Genomic DNA, 17478 nt, shown 5'->3' with positions numbered 1-17478 from the left:
ACGATATTTAGTTTGTGCTAAAATTAAATATATGGGATTTGGGACTGGAAAAATACCCCAAAAAGTAATGGAAGTGTGTAATTTAATACCCAAGTATACTTTACTTAAGGCTGCTTAATGCAGAAACTTCACATCTTAAATAAAGAGAAGGTGTGCCCAAAGATACAGAATTTAGACCAATATAAATCTTCTATGGTGTACCATTAAATCTTCAAATAGTCTCAAATGCTAGACTACCTAAAAGCCTGTCACTTGTGTAGGAAACTGCAATCCCAAGTTAGAAAATACTTTTAAAGACCATTTGATGGTCATTATCTTGATATTTTTCTAATCCCGTTACTCCTAGCTATTCACATAGAAAAATGTAATCTCAGTAAAAATGTAAGACTATTAATTATAATAAAAGTTCTAGGGCACAAAGTCACCTTTTTCTGGAATGCAGTGAAAGAATGGAAGTAAATTATTTAACTAAAACTAAGCTACACACATTTGTGTACAAGTACTGGGGTTACTTTTTATCATTTCAAAACATATACTGGAAGTATGTGTAGCCAGCTTCCTCTTCTGTTCATTTCTCTTTATCCCTGCAATATATGCCAGTACATTATGACACTCAACTAAAGTCAACAAAAAGAACCTGAATTGAGAATGAAAACTGGTGTATTATGGGATTTTTCTTCTTGAAAAAGCTCTTTCAACTTAGAATTATATATACTGTATTATAGACTGATGTTGCTTATTTTTTTGGGATGTTATGTGTTTGTAATGCAACAAGTGTATGCATAACAATTTACAATATCAAAACAGATTTACTGACCAACAGCAAAATGTTTGCATAAACTCAGCACAAATATCTAGTATTTCCCTTTCTGAGGCATTCTTCCAGTCCATGTAATAAGGAAAAGGGTTTGATTTATGGAACATGCAAATAACAAAGGTTTCAGGGACATGAGCATTATTTGAACAGTTAGGTAGGTCATTCAGATGTTTTAAGAGCAAATAGGTTGTTAGTAGTTTCTTTTTCTCTCCAAAGCAAGAGTTAAAGAAAATGTTAATGCATCAGTGCACTCAGTCAAAGCCCTTAATATGCTGATATCCACTACAGATATTAAAGAGCATTTGATAGAATTAACCAGGTAATTCAGTAGGAATTTTCAGAACATGCTCCCTTTCATTGAATGCTGAATGACTGTGAGCCACAGTACAACACCAACATGTAACTACCTGTTTCTTTACATGGTTGGAAAGAACCAGAAAGACAGCATGTCTCAGACCTAATGCAAACAGTTACTCCACTGTACATGATTTAAATGGAAATGGGGATATTTGACATAACTGTTAAGGGCATGCAATATAAAAATCAACATGAAATCAGGACAAGCTTTAACTGGATCAACCTCCCTGGCATCTGTGTATGATTAGGTAACAGGAAACTGTTGAGCTTTGTCTCTTCTTTAGATAGTAGTGACCAGCTGATGGCAAACATCCTGTTTTGATTCCCACTGTAGTGAAACACCTCAGAACAAATGTAATACAGCCATGGGTCTGTATTTTGCGGGTTTGCTGGCCCTTGTACATAACCTAATCCCTGGGCTGTGCTTCTCTGTTTTATTTGCTTAGATCTCCACTAAGTGATGTCTCAGGACAAAAGCATGCCATAAGTACCTATCAGGGCAAGTGTTCTTGTGCTAACCGCTAACGCATACAACAACTGCTTGCAACAGCAGACATTTAAAGGGTAAATAATAGCCACACTACATATTATTAACTACCTCTGACTGCAATCTTCAATCAGTCAGGGGAACATACTATTATGATGAGGAACCATTCCTAAATCAGTTCAGAGTCTGCCCTTGAACCTCATGACTAAGTATTTTCCTGGGCAGAGACTGGGTGTTGAAAAAAGATTTCTCAATTCTAAAGAAATAGCACCCAGTTTACAAGGAAAAAAGCAGAAATTTTGAGACACAGTGAAAAGAATAATAATGAAAAAACCCAAAGCATGATGAAGTAGGAGCAGGAAAAACACTTTTGATGGCCATAGAGGACATATTATAAACTTAAAGATGATTTGCAGATCATCAAAGGAACTTCAACCACAAAATCATTTTGGGAAAAAAAAAACCTAACAAAACAGCTTGGAATTAGTAGAGGGTAGATTGTGTGAAGAGAAAAAAAAAAAAAAAAAAAAGGCAGGCCTGGTGGAGGTATCAGTAGGGGATTGATATTTTTGAATGTCCTAGAGTATACTGTGCAAAAGAGAAGTATATGAAGGATTGAACTCTGTATAAAATCAGTCCATTTGACAAAAAACTTTAGCAGGCCTTTGTCAAGGCAAGGTCACTTTGAGATCACTTTGCCAGTCAGGTCAGATGGACATTACTTGGTCAAATGATGGAACTTATAGGAGGAGAAAAGGAATTATGTCCTCATTGTTGTTTTGGTTCTGCTATACTGAAACTAACTAGACTTTCATATCACAAATTCTTATATACAGCTGAAAGTAGTTTTCTGTTGGCATAAGTGAGTCAATAGAATGACTTTTACTGGCAAAAAAAGTGTCATAAAAGCATTAACTACTCTGATCATTCCAAATGACATGAATGATGTATAAAGTTCAAGCATCAAAACTGTTTCCAGCAAATCAATGACAGAGAGAAATAGGGCTGTACTATCCATCTAACACTATCATTTTGTTAAAAAGCAGTTTATTTTAGCTCTTGTTCTCAAACATAATCTAATTCATACCCTCTGAGTCAAAAGGTTAGGGGGAATAAGTAGAAGTAATTTTTCATAGGTAAGTAAATTCCTAATTTTGTTAAAGAAAATATACAGAGCTGTATTTAGAAGTCTGTATTTAGAGGCATAAAAGTCTAGACTTTTAAATAAAATTTACAATGCTGTCATTCAGGGAGGGGAGAAGGAAGAAGAAAAACATGAAAACAACTAACATGTACAACACAAGTCTCTCAAATATACTGAAAAAGTGATGTAGATTTGACTTCACAAAACTTTAAGAGTGTTTCCCTTTGATGGACCAATTCTAGACCTGACAAGTGTCTCATCTCCTCTAAGTCTCCAGCAATGAACACAACCTTTTCCATACTGTCTATTACATTTTAATTTTTGTTGTGGTTAGTGTTTCATTATAATTACTTTCAAAAGAGATTTCCTACTGCTTAAGGTGAACTTGTCTTACTGTATTTTAAATATTTTGTTCTCATTTTGTCCAGCACAGAAGCAAAATGCTTTCTACAGACCCTGAACTTAATTCTGTGTTCTTCAGAATAAAGACTATCATCACGTGCCACTGATGACTAACTGCAGATTCCACATTCAATCATCTAAAATTTATGTTCCCCAAAACAAAAAGATTAATTTGGTGAGGTTTATATATTAAATAGTACATCCACCTCCAAAATTTGGGCTGCATGGGAAAATCTTCAATGTCACAAGAAAGGAAGAAAAATCCTCTGCCAAAGCCACACATATCTTATTATTTTCAATTAAACTATCAAGCAAAAAATTGAATATGAATTAACAAGAGCTTTCCTGCTCCATGAAGGATTCCAAGTCAAAACCTCCTATTTAGGACTTCTAAAAGCTAAGAAATACTTTTACAGTGATGGGCATTTTTTTTGGATCAAACCCACTGATGATTTGGCAAAACCTCATGTTCAGTAGCAACAGAGGCCATTAATACAGACTAAACATTTTCCTTTAGGAGGAGCTCATGCAAAATGATGCAGGTTCTGCACAGTGCCCAGTGGACAGAGGTTGCTGGACATGAATTCTAAAGACATAATAGAACTGCTTCACACCAGGACAGATGTAGTTTTGAGTTTAACATTTTTATTAGATTGTTTATAATTACCAGTTAGTGTTTCATTGAATATTCTACTTGATAGGTGGCATCTTGAAATATTACATTGCAATTACATTAAGCAACTGCTTGTAGATGAAGGCAGCTGTATATATGTACACATTCAGTAATATGATGTTACAATATTTTTAAAAAGATCTAGAAAAATATCTGTATTTCATTCTGAATGGCTCTAAGTCAGCTGATTTTTTTTTGTTTGTTTTTTAGTAACCATGTTCATATTATCTTTAATATCTTGAACTCACACTTAAAAGGGAATAAACTACTGTAGATCCATCAGGGATACCTGAGAAGAACATTAGTCACTTCTCTGCAACAAGAGCATAGCTTAAAAAGAGCACAGTTCCAACCAAGGAGCAGCAGGAAGTGGGGAAAAAGGAAAGCGAAATTATAAACAAAAAACCCAGGTGAAACCCTATCTCAAAGAGGAAAGTGCATTCTTAGTGCCTTTCTTCACACATCTTGTCCACAATAAAGAAAATAACACAACTGTTACAACCACCACACTGAAAAAGCACTATGAACTTTCATACTAATTAAATATGTATTGCACAGATGATCACATAATTCTGTCCTATTCTCACTCAAAGGGAGCCTATTACTCCCCTCAGTGAGCCTAAAATCTTACTCTGAAGTGGTATTATTCTTAGCCAAAAACATGGGTAGTGATGAAAAGTTCTCTTTTAGAATCCCCCTTTTTGTACCAGTAGTATTTGATTCACCTAAAATTTTTAATCAAGCTATTGTAATTGTAAAAGTACAGAAAGCATCCATAACATGCCTGCACAATGTATGTGACACAATAATATTTCATTTAAACTGTAAACATGTCTTAAGATTTATGTGAACCTTAAAATATCGGAGCAAAAAAACCTTAAAAAAAAACAGTTATCCACCTTGCAAAAGCAGATGCAGCAGATTAAAGAAAGCAATGATGTTTGGCTGTTTTGTAAAAAAATATATCAGTATTGATACAGTTCTGGTTTGAAATGTGAAAGTTTTGTTGTACTTTCTATTTTATGCCACTGCTTTATTAGCAGTCCACAGAACAAGCAAGAAACAGATGTGATGCTTTTCAGCAAATGATGATGAAGATTCACAACCAAGTGGTAGTTTCAAAATACTTAACACTGCAATGCTATTATCAGCATACTGAGGACTTTTGTAAACAATGAACATCAGCTTGAACTTAAAACAAAGGAAGTAGCCAGAAGCGGTTATAAACTCCAACACACAATTTACATGACATACATGAATATAGAAGCAAAAATGTCTACAAATACCAAAGCAGACAAGAATGTACAAGAATGTAGAATACTCATATGAAGAAAAACAAAACTTATAAAGATCACCAGCACAGATGACAAAAAAATTCATAAGTTTTTATTTTATACCTTTCTCGTTCTGGTGAATGCAAACTAGTATCTGGTCTCAAGCAGTTGGTACTAGCACTCCTAGCCCTGTCAAGGGAGGGCTGCAGTTCACTAGTGCCAGTGCATTGCATCCAATGGTAGAAGAGAAAGAAAAAGAAAACAAAGAAAGGAATACAATGTTAGATATTAACTCATAAAATAATGCTCTCTTTACAGAAAATGTAGAATCACAATGATTTAATTAAGGAAAACATAAAAGAGTTGACTGGATGATAGTGCCAAGATTTGTTTAGAAAATAAAAGCAAACAAAAGGCTGCTAGAAATTTTTTGCAAATATCATTGAAATGTTTAAAACTGAATGAGACAGAACAGCATCCACTTGTAAGAAAAATGGAATGAGTAATACCAAACAATAGTTATATCCTTATTAACAGCAGCAAGTCTTAAGCCAACATAAAAGAATGTGATCCACTATATGTCATGTGAAATCCCTTTACAGTGAAGCTCATTTATTCTGTAAAATCCATTTTAGATACCAAACAAGTGGGGGGGATTAATCCTTAGTGTCTTACCTAACCAGTAGATCATCTCCAAATTTCGATATTCGTGAATTAAGGCAATCATGAAGGAGTGAAATATCCTGTCTAATCACGGATTTGGTCTTAGCACATGCAGGAAGAGTTGAGCTTTGTAAATTAAAATTATTTAAACAAAACGAAAATAAATTTAACATGTAACAGAAATCTCATACATAAACAAAAGAATGTAATAACGAAAACCACACAACATATAATTTTAACAGTGAAGACAACTCCAACTAATACAAAGTAGTTTGGTTTATTTTTTTTTGTAACATAGGTGTTAATTTAAACAATTATATGAAGTTATTTTAGGATTTTATCCCTTATCTCTCAGTCACAAAAATGTATGAAACATTTTGTTATTTTTTTCTTTAACAAAGGAAGTCTATTTTTTTCTTTTTTAAAAGAAGCTAACAACTTAAAGGGGACTCTAAACACTTCTTACCTGTATAGGTTCCAATGAGTAACATTTTCTAGTAAAGGCATCTTGGGTGGTAATGTTTTATAGTGCCTAACAGAACTTCTTGAATGTGGTGGGTCAGAAAAGAACACAGGACAACACAAGAACATGCCAAAAATAAAAAGACAGGTAAAGGCAAGCCAAGACTGACCAGAACATAAAATAAATGCATAATATTCTATTATATAGTATAGCTGTAGGAACAGATATCTCATATATCTTTTTCTCAAGTACTGTGAAAGTTATCTGGGGAAAAAATGTTGTATTAACCCTTTTCTTAATGAAGTGCATGAACTTACAAGTACAGATGTTTTCTTGAAAAGGAAGTAATATATATTCCATTTATAGATAATTTTAATTAAAATATACAGACTGTTTTAAGTTGATATTAAATTTACTTTTTATTTCTCTTAGTGATTCCTTAGAGCTGAAGAGATTTTAACTTCAGCAGCAAAGCATGAAAGACTTGCTAAAGGGATATATAGTTTAAAAAAATTAATTACAAATGTATTAGCATCTGGCTTTTTTGCATGTGGAAGGAAGTCTTTTGAAAGTAGTGCATCAGCTTCAAAATTTACCAATAATTAAATGTAATTAATTATAATCTAATTTAAAAACTTAGGAGAGGTACTACATCAGCCAGGACAGCAGCACTATGGTGTTATGTGACAACTGTCTAATATCATAGATTTTAGAGAAGGAAAAGTTTATTTTATCTGCCAGTTCAATACCATGAACAAGGGAGAAATTTAAAGGCAGACAGCGCCTACTGAATGTGAATTAAGCCCATTTAATGGTTTAAGGTTAATAACAACATTCTAACAATTTTCCACATACCCTACTAGGGAACAGCTATGGAACTACTAGGAGAAGAACCAGCAGGCTTGAGGATTTTGCAGCATCAAGAACAGTCTGTTCTGATAGACAGGATTTTGATCCTGATAAATTTTGATTCCTGTTAAGCCTTGGACCAAAATACATCAGGATCAACAATAGAAACATGACTGTGTCACAGACAGATGAATCAACTCTCTGCCCAGAAATATCAGAGTTTGTAAAACCCTGAGGGATTTAACAGAGGAGCTTTGACCCTTCCTGTACACAGCTTTAGTGGTGACCACGGGTGACTTCTCTACCAGAGGTCACTGTAACATTGCAAAGGAGGAATAAAGGAATGGCTGTCATCAGGCCAGTCCTGGCATATGAGCAGATGTTACCATTCAAAGTAGGGGATCTAAGACATGGAACATGACAACCCATGATCTACAGCACTGGTACACAGCTTTCCACTACCTCTGCTATTAGTCACTAACTGCATACAGAGGGACAGGATGGGTAGCGAGGACTAATATTCCAAACCGGTGCATTAAACTCACCATATATTTTAAATTTGTAGCTTGGACTACCTAATTTCTTTCATTTAACAAGAAACCATTAACATTTCTTTCCCATTTTAAGCTGAAGCTGTCTCAAGGACTAATTAAACCATTGTTCAGTAAGCTGTCTAGAAAACAAGGATAAAGTCTTTTAAAATTTCTAACATGAATAGATGTCGGGTCCCTAGAAATAAGAAAGGAGAGAAGATGGCATAGAAAAAAAATTTTGCTGAAACTGCTTTTGAAACAATTGTATATTGCCAGTTTTGGAGTATTATTTGGAATTGGGATATATAAACCTCAGGGTTAAATTTAAAAGAATCAATCTATTGTCATCTGTCGATTTTATATTCACCTTCAATACATTATTATAAGTACCATCCTGTTTAAGAGTATACCACTACTAGTAATTTTAAAGGGTGAATTTTGGAGTTTTTTTGATCACAAAAATACAGTAACAATAAATGGAATAAAGAAAAAGGTAAGGAAGTGCTGTAGACTCTGAATTTAGTGTAGCTATTACCTAACTCTGTTGCTGTCCTTGCACAACTTTTTACTGTGACCAGACTGGTTTGGTAGATTTGTAAAACTACTGGAATTAGTAGTAATGGCTGGGCAAAGTGCACCAGAAGTTTATAATGCTGTATTTACTTCATTAATTGAGACTTTAAGCAATGTCAATGAAAAATTATAATGACAATTATAATCTTTAAGAGGGAAAGGAGAAAGCACAGGGCTGGGGGCAGGAAGAGGGATGAAGCTACAGAAGATGAAGCAAAAAGAACATGGGAAGGAGGCAGGAAAAATTGCCACTATCTGACAATAAACAGACATAAAATAACAAGAAGTTAAACAAATTATTAAATCTTAAAACCTAAAATCTTGAGGAAAAGGCCTTTTCAGCTGAAGTATATAATGAAAATATTTCTACTGATGATAAAAAATTTAACAGCTTCACTGATGCAGATGTTTTTGAAAGCATACATATTTGTTATTTTAGTTTTATATTACTCTGCTTTATAACAGAACCCTATCACAGAATCTTCAATACTGCTTCAAACTGGATGAAAACTAAAGCAAACCAAGGTATTTAAAAATTAACAGTACTTTGCAAGAGAAAATCCCTCATTAATAAATGCATAGTGGCACTAGACAACATGGTTTAACATTTGATGATTTTAGACATTTAGTGCTGACACAAAACCCACATCAACACCCAGATTCCGAAGGGACAAAGGATAACTACCTGGTTGAATTAGTTAAATTGTTAACTACCTTAACTTCAACCTACATTTTTTACTAATTGTAAATGAAAGATGTTCTACACAATGTTATGATTTTTAACAAGGTTAACAGACATGGTGAAAAAAAAGGTGGGGGAGCAGACTTTGACTTCTTAGATAAAGATATTTCAGTCCCGTTTAGTTTCACAACACTGGAAAATGGTAAGACAGGGAGCTCCAAGCTTTGGAACAAGAGATTAATGAAGATTGAAGATGGGTCCAAACTATTAAGTTTACATGTGGATCCAATTTACAGAATAATTTTTAGATGCAAAAACAAATAAAACATCTCAAATCTGATAACTTCCAGTAAGCCCTTGTAAATCAGTATTTATTCATCTTCAAGTGACTAAATCAGCATGAGATTAGGTGTCACAACAAGCAAAGACTGTTTAATTGTGCATGGCTGTTACATAAACATAAAAATGCAAATAAAAGCAAACAAAACAAATTTAAAAACCGAAGTTTGAAATTATTAATATGCTGTCATGCATTGGGAGATCAGGACTTTTGTGACTAGACAGAAAATCTACCACAAAATACAACTGCAAAACCAAAGTTTCTTCAACTCCTTTAGACCTTACTACTGAGTTCAAAAACAAATACACATATCTGAATCTGAATGACAACAAACAAAAAAAGAATAACTGACATCTGGATCACAATGTACTTGGAAGTTCTTTATTTACTGGGACTAAATACCACCATGGAAAAAACGTTGGGCACACAAAGTATGGACAACTAACCAGATGTGTTCATGATTCCCACATTCCTGTATTTACCTGATGGTATGTAGGCACTCTGCACTTCTTCCTCGCTTTGCTCTGGGCAGCATAAGAAGCTCACTGCACAGACAGGATGAGTGGTGAGTGAAACAGATATAGTCATGAAGCATTAGATGACATGGGTTATGCCAATGATAAGCAAATGAAAACATAAAAAGAAATGAGAAGCATTCACCCAGATAGATAGTCTGATAAGACTGCACATCTCAAAGTTATGAGTCAAAAAAATGCATGTAATAACTACATTTTCAACAAATTCATTTCAGTGTGGCACCTCTTTCTGTGATATTTTTCTTTAAAATTCAGAATTACTTTCTCAGAGCTCTTTGTGATGAAACAAATACATAAAATGGCTACATTTTTCTAATAATCTCCTGTCTCATGATCTAATTGAAGGAGAACTGCTTTAGGGAAAGAAAAATGCTTGTTGTTTGTTTTGTGTTGCATTTTGTGGCTTCCTAAGCTGTAAAATCATAGATGTAAAAGCAGTGAAGGTTTGATAATGATTAAGTGCAGATTGGTTTATGGGAAGAATAACCAGTCAGCCTTTAGGGAAAATCAAAAGTATATGTTCATGTGAAATATTGTGTTTGGCCAAACATAAATTCTGACTCATGGCTCTTAAAGATATTTTGTAATGAAAATCCTAAAGAAACAAACAAAAAAACTAATCAGCCATCAGACTTTTTGGGTTTTGTTTTTTCAAATTGAAGAAAATCTGCTATCTATTCTACTTTTCTTGTACTGTAACCAAACACATACAATAGCCAGAAAGATGGTAAAATTTATGCATATTTATGCCTATGGTAAATATGACTATGATATGAAATACCCCTTGAATTAAGCCTGTAGTTTTATGCACCTAAATACAATCAGAAAGATCAAGCTTCAAAACTCCCCAAACTCCTATCATTGTAAATATGAAAATAAAGGTAAGCTTTGTGGAAACATGTTAATTTTAAAAGAAGCAGGGACTCCCGTGAAGTACTATGGCAAAAAAAAAAGAAAAAAAAAAAGAAAAAAAAAGAGAGAAAATTACAAAACAGATAAAGCAGCAGTTGTTCAGTGCATTTCATACTTAGTGCCATTATAAAATGATCCATTTCATTGATATACTATAGGCATTATTTATCTAAAATTATGAAATGGGCAGCTTGAAATAATGGCTTGTGAGTCATGTAGGATTTAATTACATCTAGAGCCTGATGCGACAATATGTGCTACACTTTAATTGAATTTTTATATTTTCTTTCTAAGCCAAATTTCTATTCATAACCTCAGAGGAGTGACAGAATTTACATCCAAGGTTTCCAAATTACAATCAACTACGGATTTTAGGAAAAGAGTTGCTATTTTCTTAAAAGTTGTAAAATAGATGCAAATTCCACATTAAATCATAGGGCACTTTGTTAATATTTACCTTTCCTAAGCAAAATATTATCTATTGTAATTTGCCCAAAGCAAACACTAATAAAAAAATCATCCTGCAAAGTGATATAAAATAACAAATCCACCATGAAATCTTCTAGTTAAAAAACCAAAAGACAAGAATCCATCAAGAAGAACACCAGTATTGTGAGAATATGCAGTTCTCCGATAAATTAAGTATGGTTTGGGAGAAATTTAAAACAGAGATAACTATTCTCAAACAAATTTTTTCTATACTGATATTAACAGCTTTTACTTAGGAATAAAAGAAACACACACAAAAAAAATAAAGAAAATAAAAAAAAAGAAAAAGTGCCATGCTCTTGAAAATTTGACAATGATTTCTTAAAAAAAGCTTTTCTTAACAGTTTATATATATTCATATATGTGTGTGTGTATATATATAAATATATATAAAACTGTTGAAGTGGACAAATAAGTTCCACTGGAAATTTATTGCAACAGATGCTTCTGTAAGAGAGTGGTAGTAACTATTTTTATAAATACCTGTATTATTATTTAATATTGATTTTTAACCAGTAACAGATCATTGAGAAGGTTACTGAAACTAATCAGCAGCTGTAATTTCTGGCATCCAATTATTGGGTAATTCCTCGCCTTTCAAGACAAGTCTATATTAGATATCTATGTGAATGTACTTGTTTAGATGAAGGGTGCAGTAAATGCACCACAGATAATATCTACACTACTCTTTTATAAATACATAATATTTAACAAAATTGGGATTTTTTTAATTTTTGGATGTGACAGAGGATCTTTCTCAACTAAACCTGGTTTGGATCTTTCATATGATGCTGTTCTTTTGTACTGAAAGCTGGCAAAAGCTGTCAATTAAACAGCCTTCAGAACTGATGAAATCTGGGGGAAAAGATGAAAAGGAAAATGGAGAAAAGGAGAGCACTGAAGACAAGATTATTTTTCAAGGATGCTAGGTACATGGACCCATCTTTAAATCCTGCAAATAAGCCACGTACATCCTTCACGTCTGATCTTTAAACTTCCAAAAAAAGTTCTGTCAACACTGAAAAGACCTGATGACTGAACAAATCCAGCAGCCCACTGCTCATCCCCAAGGAAGGCTCAGTGTAAACCCAGCTCCTCTTCAACCATAATCCATGCATATATCACCAGTAATGTCTAAGTTTGAGGTTTTACTAAAGGACAAATTTCTAGACAGTTAACTGTCTGTATTTATACTGACAAAGGCTACTTTTTAAAGCCTTTTTCTCTTCAAATCTGATGAATAAGAAATCAGTTAAATAAATATCCTCAGGAATCTTTTGAATCTATCACTTCCCAAGATAAATAACAGAAAAAATTTGCATCAAGTAGACATTACTTGAATTAGCCTAATTATAAATCTGACTACTATATTTAAAAACAATTTTAATTCACCTCTAAATGAAAATTCAGTACAAAAATCCAATTTAGTCAATTCTGTACACACTTCTTGCCTACAATTTGAAATTTTAAATGTACCAGATAACTCAGTAATTCCCACACCTATGTTACCATACTACAAAAGTAAAACAGATCACACACAAGATCATACACATCACTAAACTAGCTTAACTGCAAGAGCCATCTGTTATTCAGTCATTACATTGCTTCAAAACTGGCCAAAGATTTACAAAGACTTTTATGATGTAATGTTTACATGTTTTCACATGTCACTATGAAATGTATGTTCCATATTGAATTTACTGGATTATAGGGAAAGATTTTGATATACTTAATTCTAAAAGTAGTTAGTTACTGCCAAGGAAAAAAAATCAAAGACATTACTATGACAGTTGATCTTACCTGAATGCTAAATTTCCTATTACATGATTTTTAGCTACATGATTTTTTTTTTATGTAAACAACATCCCATAAAGATTGATAATCTATGTGACTGTCATCATTATTTTTCACAACTGCTGAACTGGAATCCTTTTCTAAGCTTTTTTTGCAGCCATAAACTAAATAAAAATTCTAATTTCTTGCATTTTGTCAGAATATCATTCCTAGACACCTGAAAACAGTGCCTACTAGGAGAGGCCAGGTGTTCTTCAAGTGTAGCCACTCCATGTATTCCAGGGAGAGATGTGCATGTGTCACACGTCTGAGACTTGAAATTTTTGCACACTACAACTAGTACTGCAACTATCCTTACTATGCCTGGGTAATGTACAAAGTGTACCAGAATGTTACAAAAGATGCTGGGAGACTGCACCCATAGATATCCAAAATTCATAAGCATATGAATCCAAACCAGCATGCATCCAACTCCCAGCTAGGAGAAATTCATGTCTGGTATTTGGCTGGCTAGCCCAACGGGTAAATTCTGGTACATTACAAGAAGAACTAGGGCATACATGAAGATGTATGGCTTTCTAGAAAAAAAAAATCTCTGGGCCTTATTTAGGAAAAAGCAGTAGAATATCTAGGATAAACAGACAATAATAATTTGTCTAGATATCTGCAATTACTGTCAACCCAGTACAGAGTTTTACCAAAAAAAAAAAAAAAAGGTATAGGTAATTTAACAGTGGCACTAGATCTATCAGTTATGATGAATTCTCTCCCTTCACCATTGCTATCAGTCACATTTCTAATGAAAACTTGACAATTAAGCAAACTGAAAAAGACGTTTCTGAACTTTTTTCCACATTCAGGCTGACGATGTACCTTTCTTGATCAGACAAATACTGACTATCCATCTCTCTGGATCTGTAATCAACTGGAGTTCTGGAGGCATCATGGTGTCTAGTTGGAGAACGTGATCTTCTCATTTGATGAATTTCATCTAAACTCCTGAAAAGCAGAAATATATGTGATAATCTTGTTATCTCATGAATAACAATGGATCACAGTACAAGTTTTTTGAAGGAAGTTTCTAATAATAAATTATTAATATATGATATCTGAAAGAACACCATTAAAAATTATGCTATTTATACATGCCACTATTACCCTACAAATATACTTAAGTGGTTTCATAGAAGATTTGGCCACTGAGTGAAAAAAAAATTTCCAAACCCATATATTAGTTATGGTACACAGATGGTGAATCACTGAGAAAATATGAGTAAAAAGAGGTAACTCTTTCAAAGTTATGATTCCTCCCATGAGTACTCTTGAGTGACTAATAAAAGCATATATCAAGTCTAAATACTGCACTAATAAATTTAGATACAAAAACCAAGCATTAAAATAGTGAAAAAATCCTTAACAAGAGAAAAGTTAATAATGCCACATTATACAAGCATGAAAGCACTTTGTTTCTCTTGTGATGCCTACCTCTGTAATGGCACATTTGGTAAACGTGAACGGGGCCTGCCCTGATCGTCACCACGGTGAGGAGACACAGAACGTGAACGATGATGTGTTGTTGTTCTTTGCTGTTCTGGCACAGTTAGCGTTGTGGATTTGCTTTCTCTAGTACTAGACCTATAACCTACTGGCAAGAGGGTAACAAAAGGAAATTAGAGAATAAAGGCCTGGGTTTAGAACAATTCAGGTGGCTAGTCTTCCAGGAGCACGTATCCAAACGCTTACACAACTTTCAGCTGTCGTACATCCCAATGTATCATGCAGAATAAATTACTAGCATTACCTTTAAATGTCTACATGTTCAGAGACTGAAAAAATGAGACTTTTTGATGTACTGGAAGATGTGAAGCAGTTTTCTAACTTGGGAAAGAATATTCTGGGTATTTTGTGCATATAAAAAGAAATATTTGAAAGAAATCTAAACAGTGCAGGTTTACCTCATCTAAAAATGGAGAAACCGTGTCTGCATACAACAGCATAGACTCACACAGGGCTGCTCATATATAAAGCATCTTTCTGCCTCTTGTTTCAGTTAAACACAAAGATGTTCTCCTACTGAACTTGGCCAAAGCCATCTACTTTAAAAAACTACTAGGATTTAGAGTATATTGTACTGAATATTGGGTGTTGCATACTTTGCAGAATTTTTTTTTCCAAATACTATGACTAAGCAGCAAAATTTCTCATGCTATTTTTAAACAGGATTTAAAAAAAAAAAAAAAGTAGAATGTTAGTTCATTTTCAATATTTCAATATTGTTGTGTCTTTTTCTGTGTAACACACTGTTTGCCTTGTTTTGACTCCCGTGCAAAACCAGACAATGAAGTACAGCAAGATAACAGCTTTCAAAAGGTACCTCTTATCTTTCCAAAAGAGCATAAGGAGATCTGCTCAGACTTAGGATGCTCATTTCTAGACATTTAAATGAGATTACAGGAATCCCTTGACAGAAAATCCCCTAATGATATAGAAAGTCATCTCTTAAATAGTCCTTTAATCACTTAATGAATTCTTGCTTAGGTATCAAAATAATAATTTTCCTTCTCTGAATCTGTCTAGCATTAAAATCACTGTAATGTGTAATTTTGTTCAGCTAAAAAACCAGCCTATATCTGAAATTTTCTTTTCATGCAGGAAAAGACTATGATTTTGTCACCCAATTGTCAATTGGAGAAATTTAATAAATTAAATAAATTGCACTTTTTATGGATTTCATTATAGGTTTTAACTTTGAGGGGTTTTTTTCATATTTTATATAATTTGTACAATTCTTCTAGTTATTCTCTGGTCTTCTACCAAATTACAAGCAGTCTCTCTTTTAAAAGTGTGCCCTGTATATAGAGTCTGCATTAGGCTTGATCATGTGTTGAACAACATTTAATAACCTCCTTAGCTGCAAGCTTGAACCCTGACCACAAACATCAAAGAAGCATTCACACTTTTTTCCCCAAATGTGGAAGAGTTTACCAGTGAATCCTAATGGCCTCTAAAAGTTGGGAGCATGCATGGAAGTATCTACTGGAGTTTGTCAACCCTTTAACAAAGCAGGACTCCAATATTCTGCAGGTTTTGATATGTTGTGATGCTGGAGTACCTTGCCTGCCAAAAAGGGTTTCAGAGTTCTGTAATAAAATTATAAAGAAACATGAGGATCTCCCTGATCTCAGGACAAGGATTGGGTGCAGATTTTGAAGCAAAAGGGGGATTCTCTCCCTTCAATAGAGACTTCAATAGAGATTCACAAGCCACAGTTGGTGCAGAAAATGTCTAGGTCTTTTGTTAGAGGAAGAAAATACATGACAAAAGCTGGATGTATTCCCTTTCCCAGGATAACTAAATCTAAGATGTATTTGCAAGAAGGTATTTCATTTTCCAAATAAGCTTGTGCTAAAAAAATCCTGTCATCTCTATCAGAAAGAAGAGCAGTTTACATATATTAGACACTAAAACCAAAGAAATCCTGAACTTCTTTCCAATCTTTAGGCAATTGTACTATAATAAACACAATTTAAGTTTAAAAAATGAAATATAAATTTAAAATATATCCCTAGAGCATTTCTAGTCTCCCTAAAAAACTGCACATAGGATTATCCTGTAAACTCAGAAGTCTAGTATAGAAAGATAATTTTATGTTATATAGTTTGCATAGGCAAGCTGTCTAGGGAACAATACCTGAAGCTTACGCAGTGTGTGTACACAAAGCTTACAGAACTGAGACAGTAATTTATACTTATCCCAACAATTAATTCAAGAATTGTCAAACTGGTTAAATCACACCCGTACTTTCACAGTGGACCATGACAGTGACAGCAACAGTAGCATTTCCTCATATCCTCAAATACAAAGGCTCTGTGCTCTTCGGGTGAGTAGAGAGAAAAATTTTGCATGGACCAGCATGATAGCAGCAACCAAGCTGATGGTAATTTATGCAGAAGTTTCTCAGTTGCTCATGGGAAACTGCCAGGTGTGACAGGAAATGAATACAGGATGGATGATAAAAATGGTTCTAGCAAACATTTGATACCAGAATTATATTATTTTTTCTTAAGGACAACACAGACAGTGACAAGGTATTGTAGTGATGTCACCCTGCTGCTACAGGAGGAAGGCAAATACATTTATACAGGTTACATGTGACAGAAAAAGAAACTGCTCTGAAGAGTTACCCACAGCATAAGCAATGCAGCTCGTTGAAAACACCACTGGGGATATTACCAACTGTATTTCAGCTTTTTTTTTGGTTTTGTTTTTAATTAAGGAAGTTTCTGAAGCTTTAGTTAAACAGATTGGTCTCAAAACATGTTCAGATTTTATTAAAATCTTCACTGACCCTTATGGAGTACTGGGCTGCCCAGTACCATACAGACAGAGAGACTGGTTTAAGAACAGCTCAGCATCACAAGCTTACTTGAGAATTATATGCAGAGGTTGAGTGACTTAAAAGAATATTTTCTTATTTTAAACAGATGTCA

The 17478-nt window shown here is 33.8% G+C and overlaps 1 protein-coding gene across 26 annotated transcripts in view; it reads right to left on the bottom strand.

Annotated features, from left to right (window-relative positions):
* LOC111925814 (regulating synaptic membrane exocytosis protein 1) overlaps positions 1–17478 on the bottom strand; it is a 135892-nt gene that overhangs the window by 88334 nt on the left and 30080 nt on the right. For 8 of the 26 annotated variants that reach the window (XM_023922394.2, XM_086876249.1, XM_086876234.1 and 5 more), the window contains 6 exons: positions 14474–14633; positions 13862–13987; positions 9740–9802; positions 6284–6361; positions 5830–5943; positions 5278–5367 (listed from right to left, as the gene is read on the bottom strand). In XM_023922394.2, coding sequence (XP_023778162.1) covers positions 5278–5367; positions 5830–5943; positions 6284–6361; positions 9740–9802; positions 13862–13987; positions 14474–14633 — 631 coding nt within the window. The remainder of the gene's footprint in view (positions 1–5277; positions 5368–5829; positions 5944–6283; positions 6362–9739; positions 9803–13861; positions 13988–14473; positions 14634–17478) is intronic. The other 18 variants (XM_086876241.1, XM_086876244.1, XM_086876253.1 and 15 more) reach the window with 6 other exon arrangements.

Source organism: Cyanistes caeruleus, chromosome 2 (genome assembly GCF_971803275.1).
Source record: "Cyanistes caeruleus chromosome 2, bCyaCae1.hap1.1, whole genome shotgun sequence".
NCBI classification, from domain to species: Eukaryota; Metazoa; Chordata; class Aves; order Passeriformes; family Paridae; genus Cyanistes; species Cyanistes caeruleus.
This window is presented reverse-complemented; position numbering and strand designations above follow the sequence as displayed.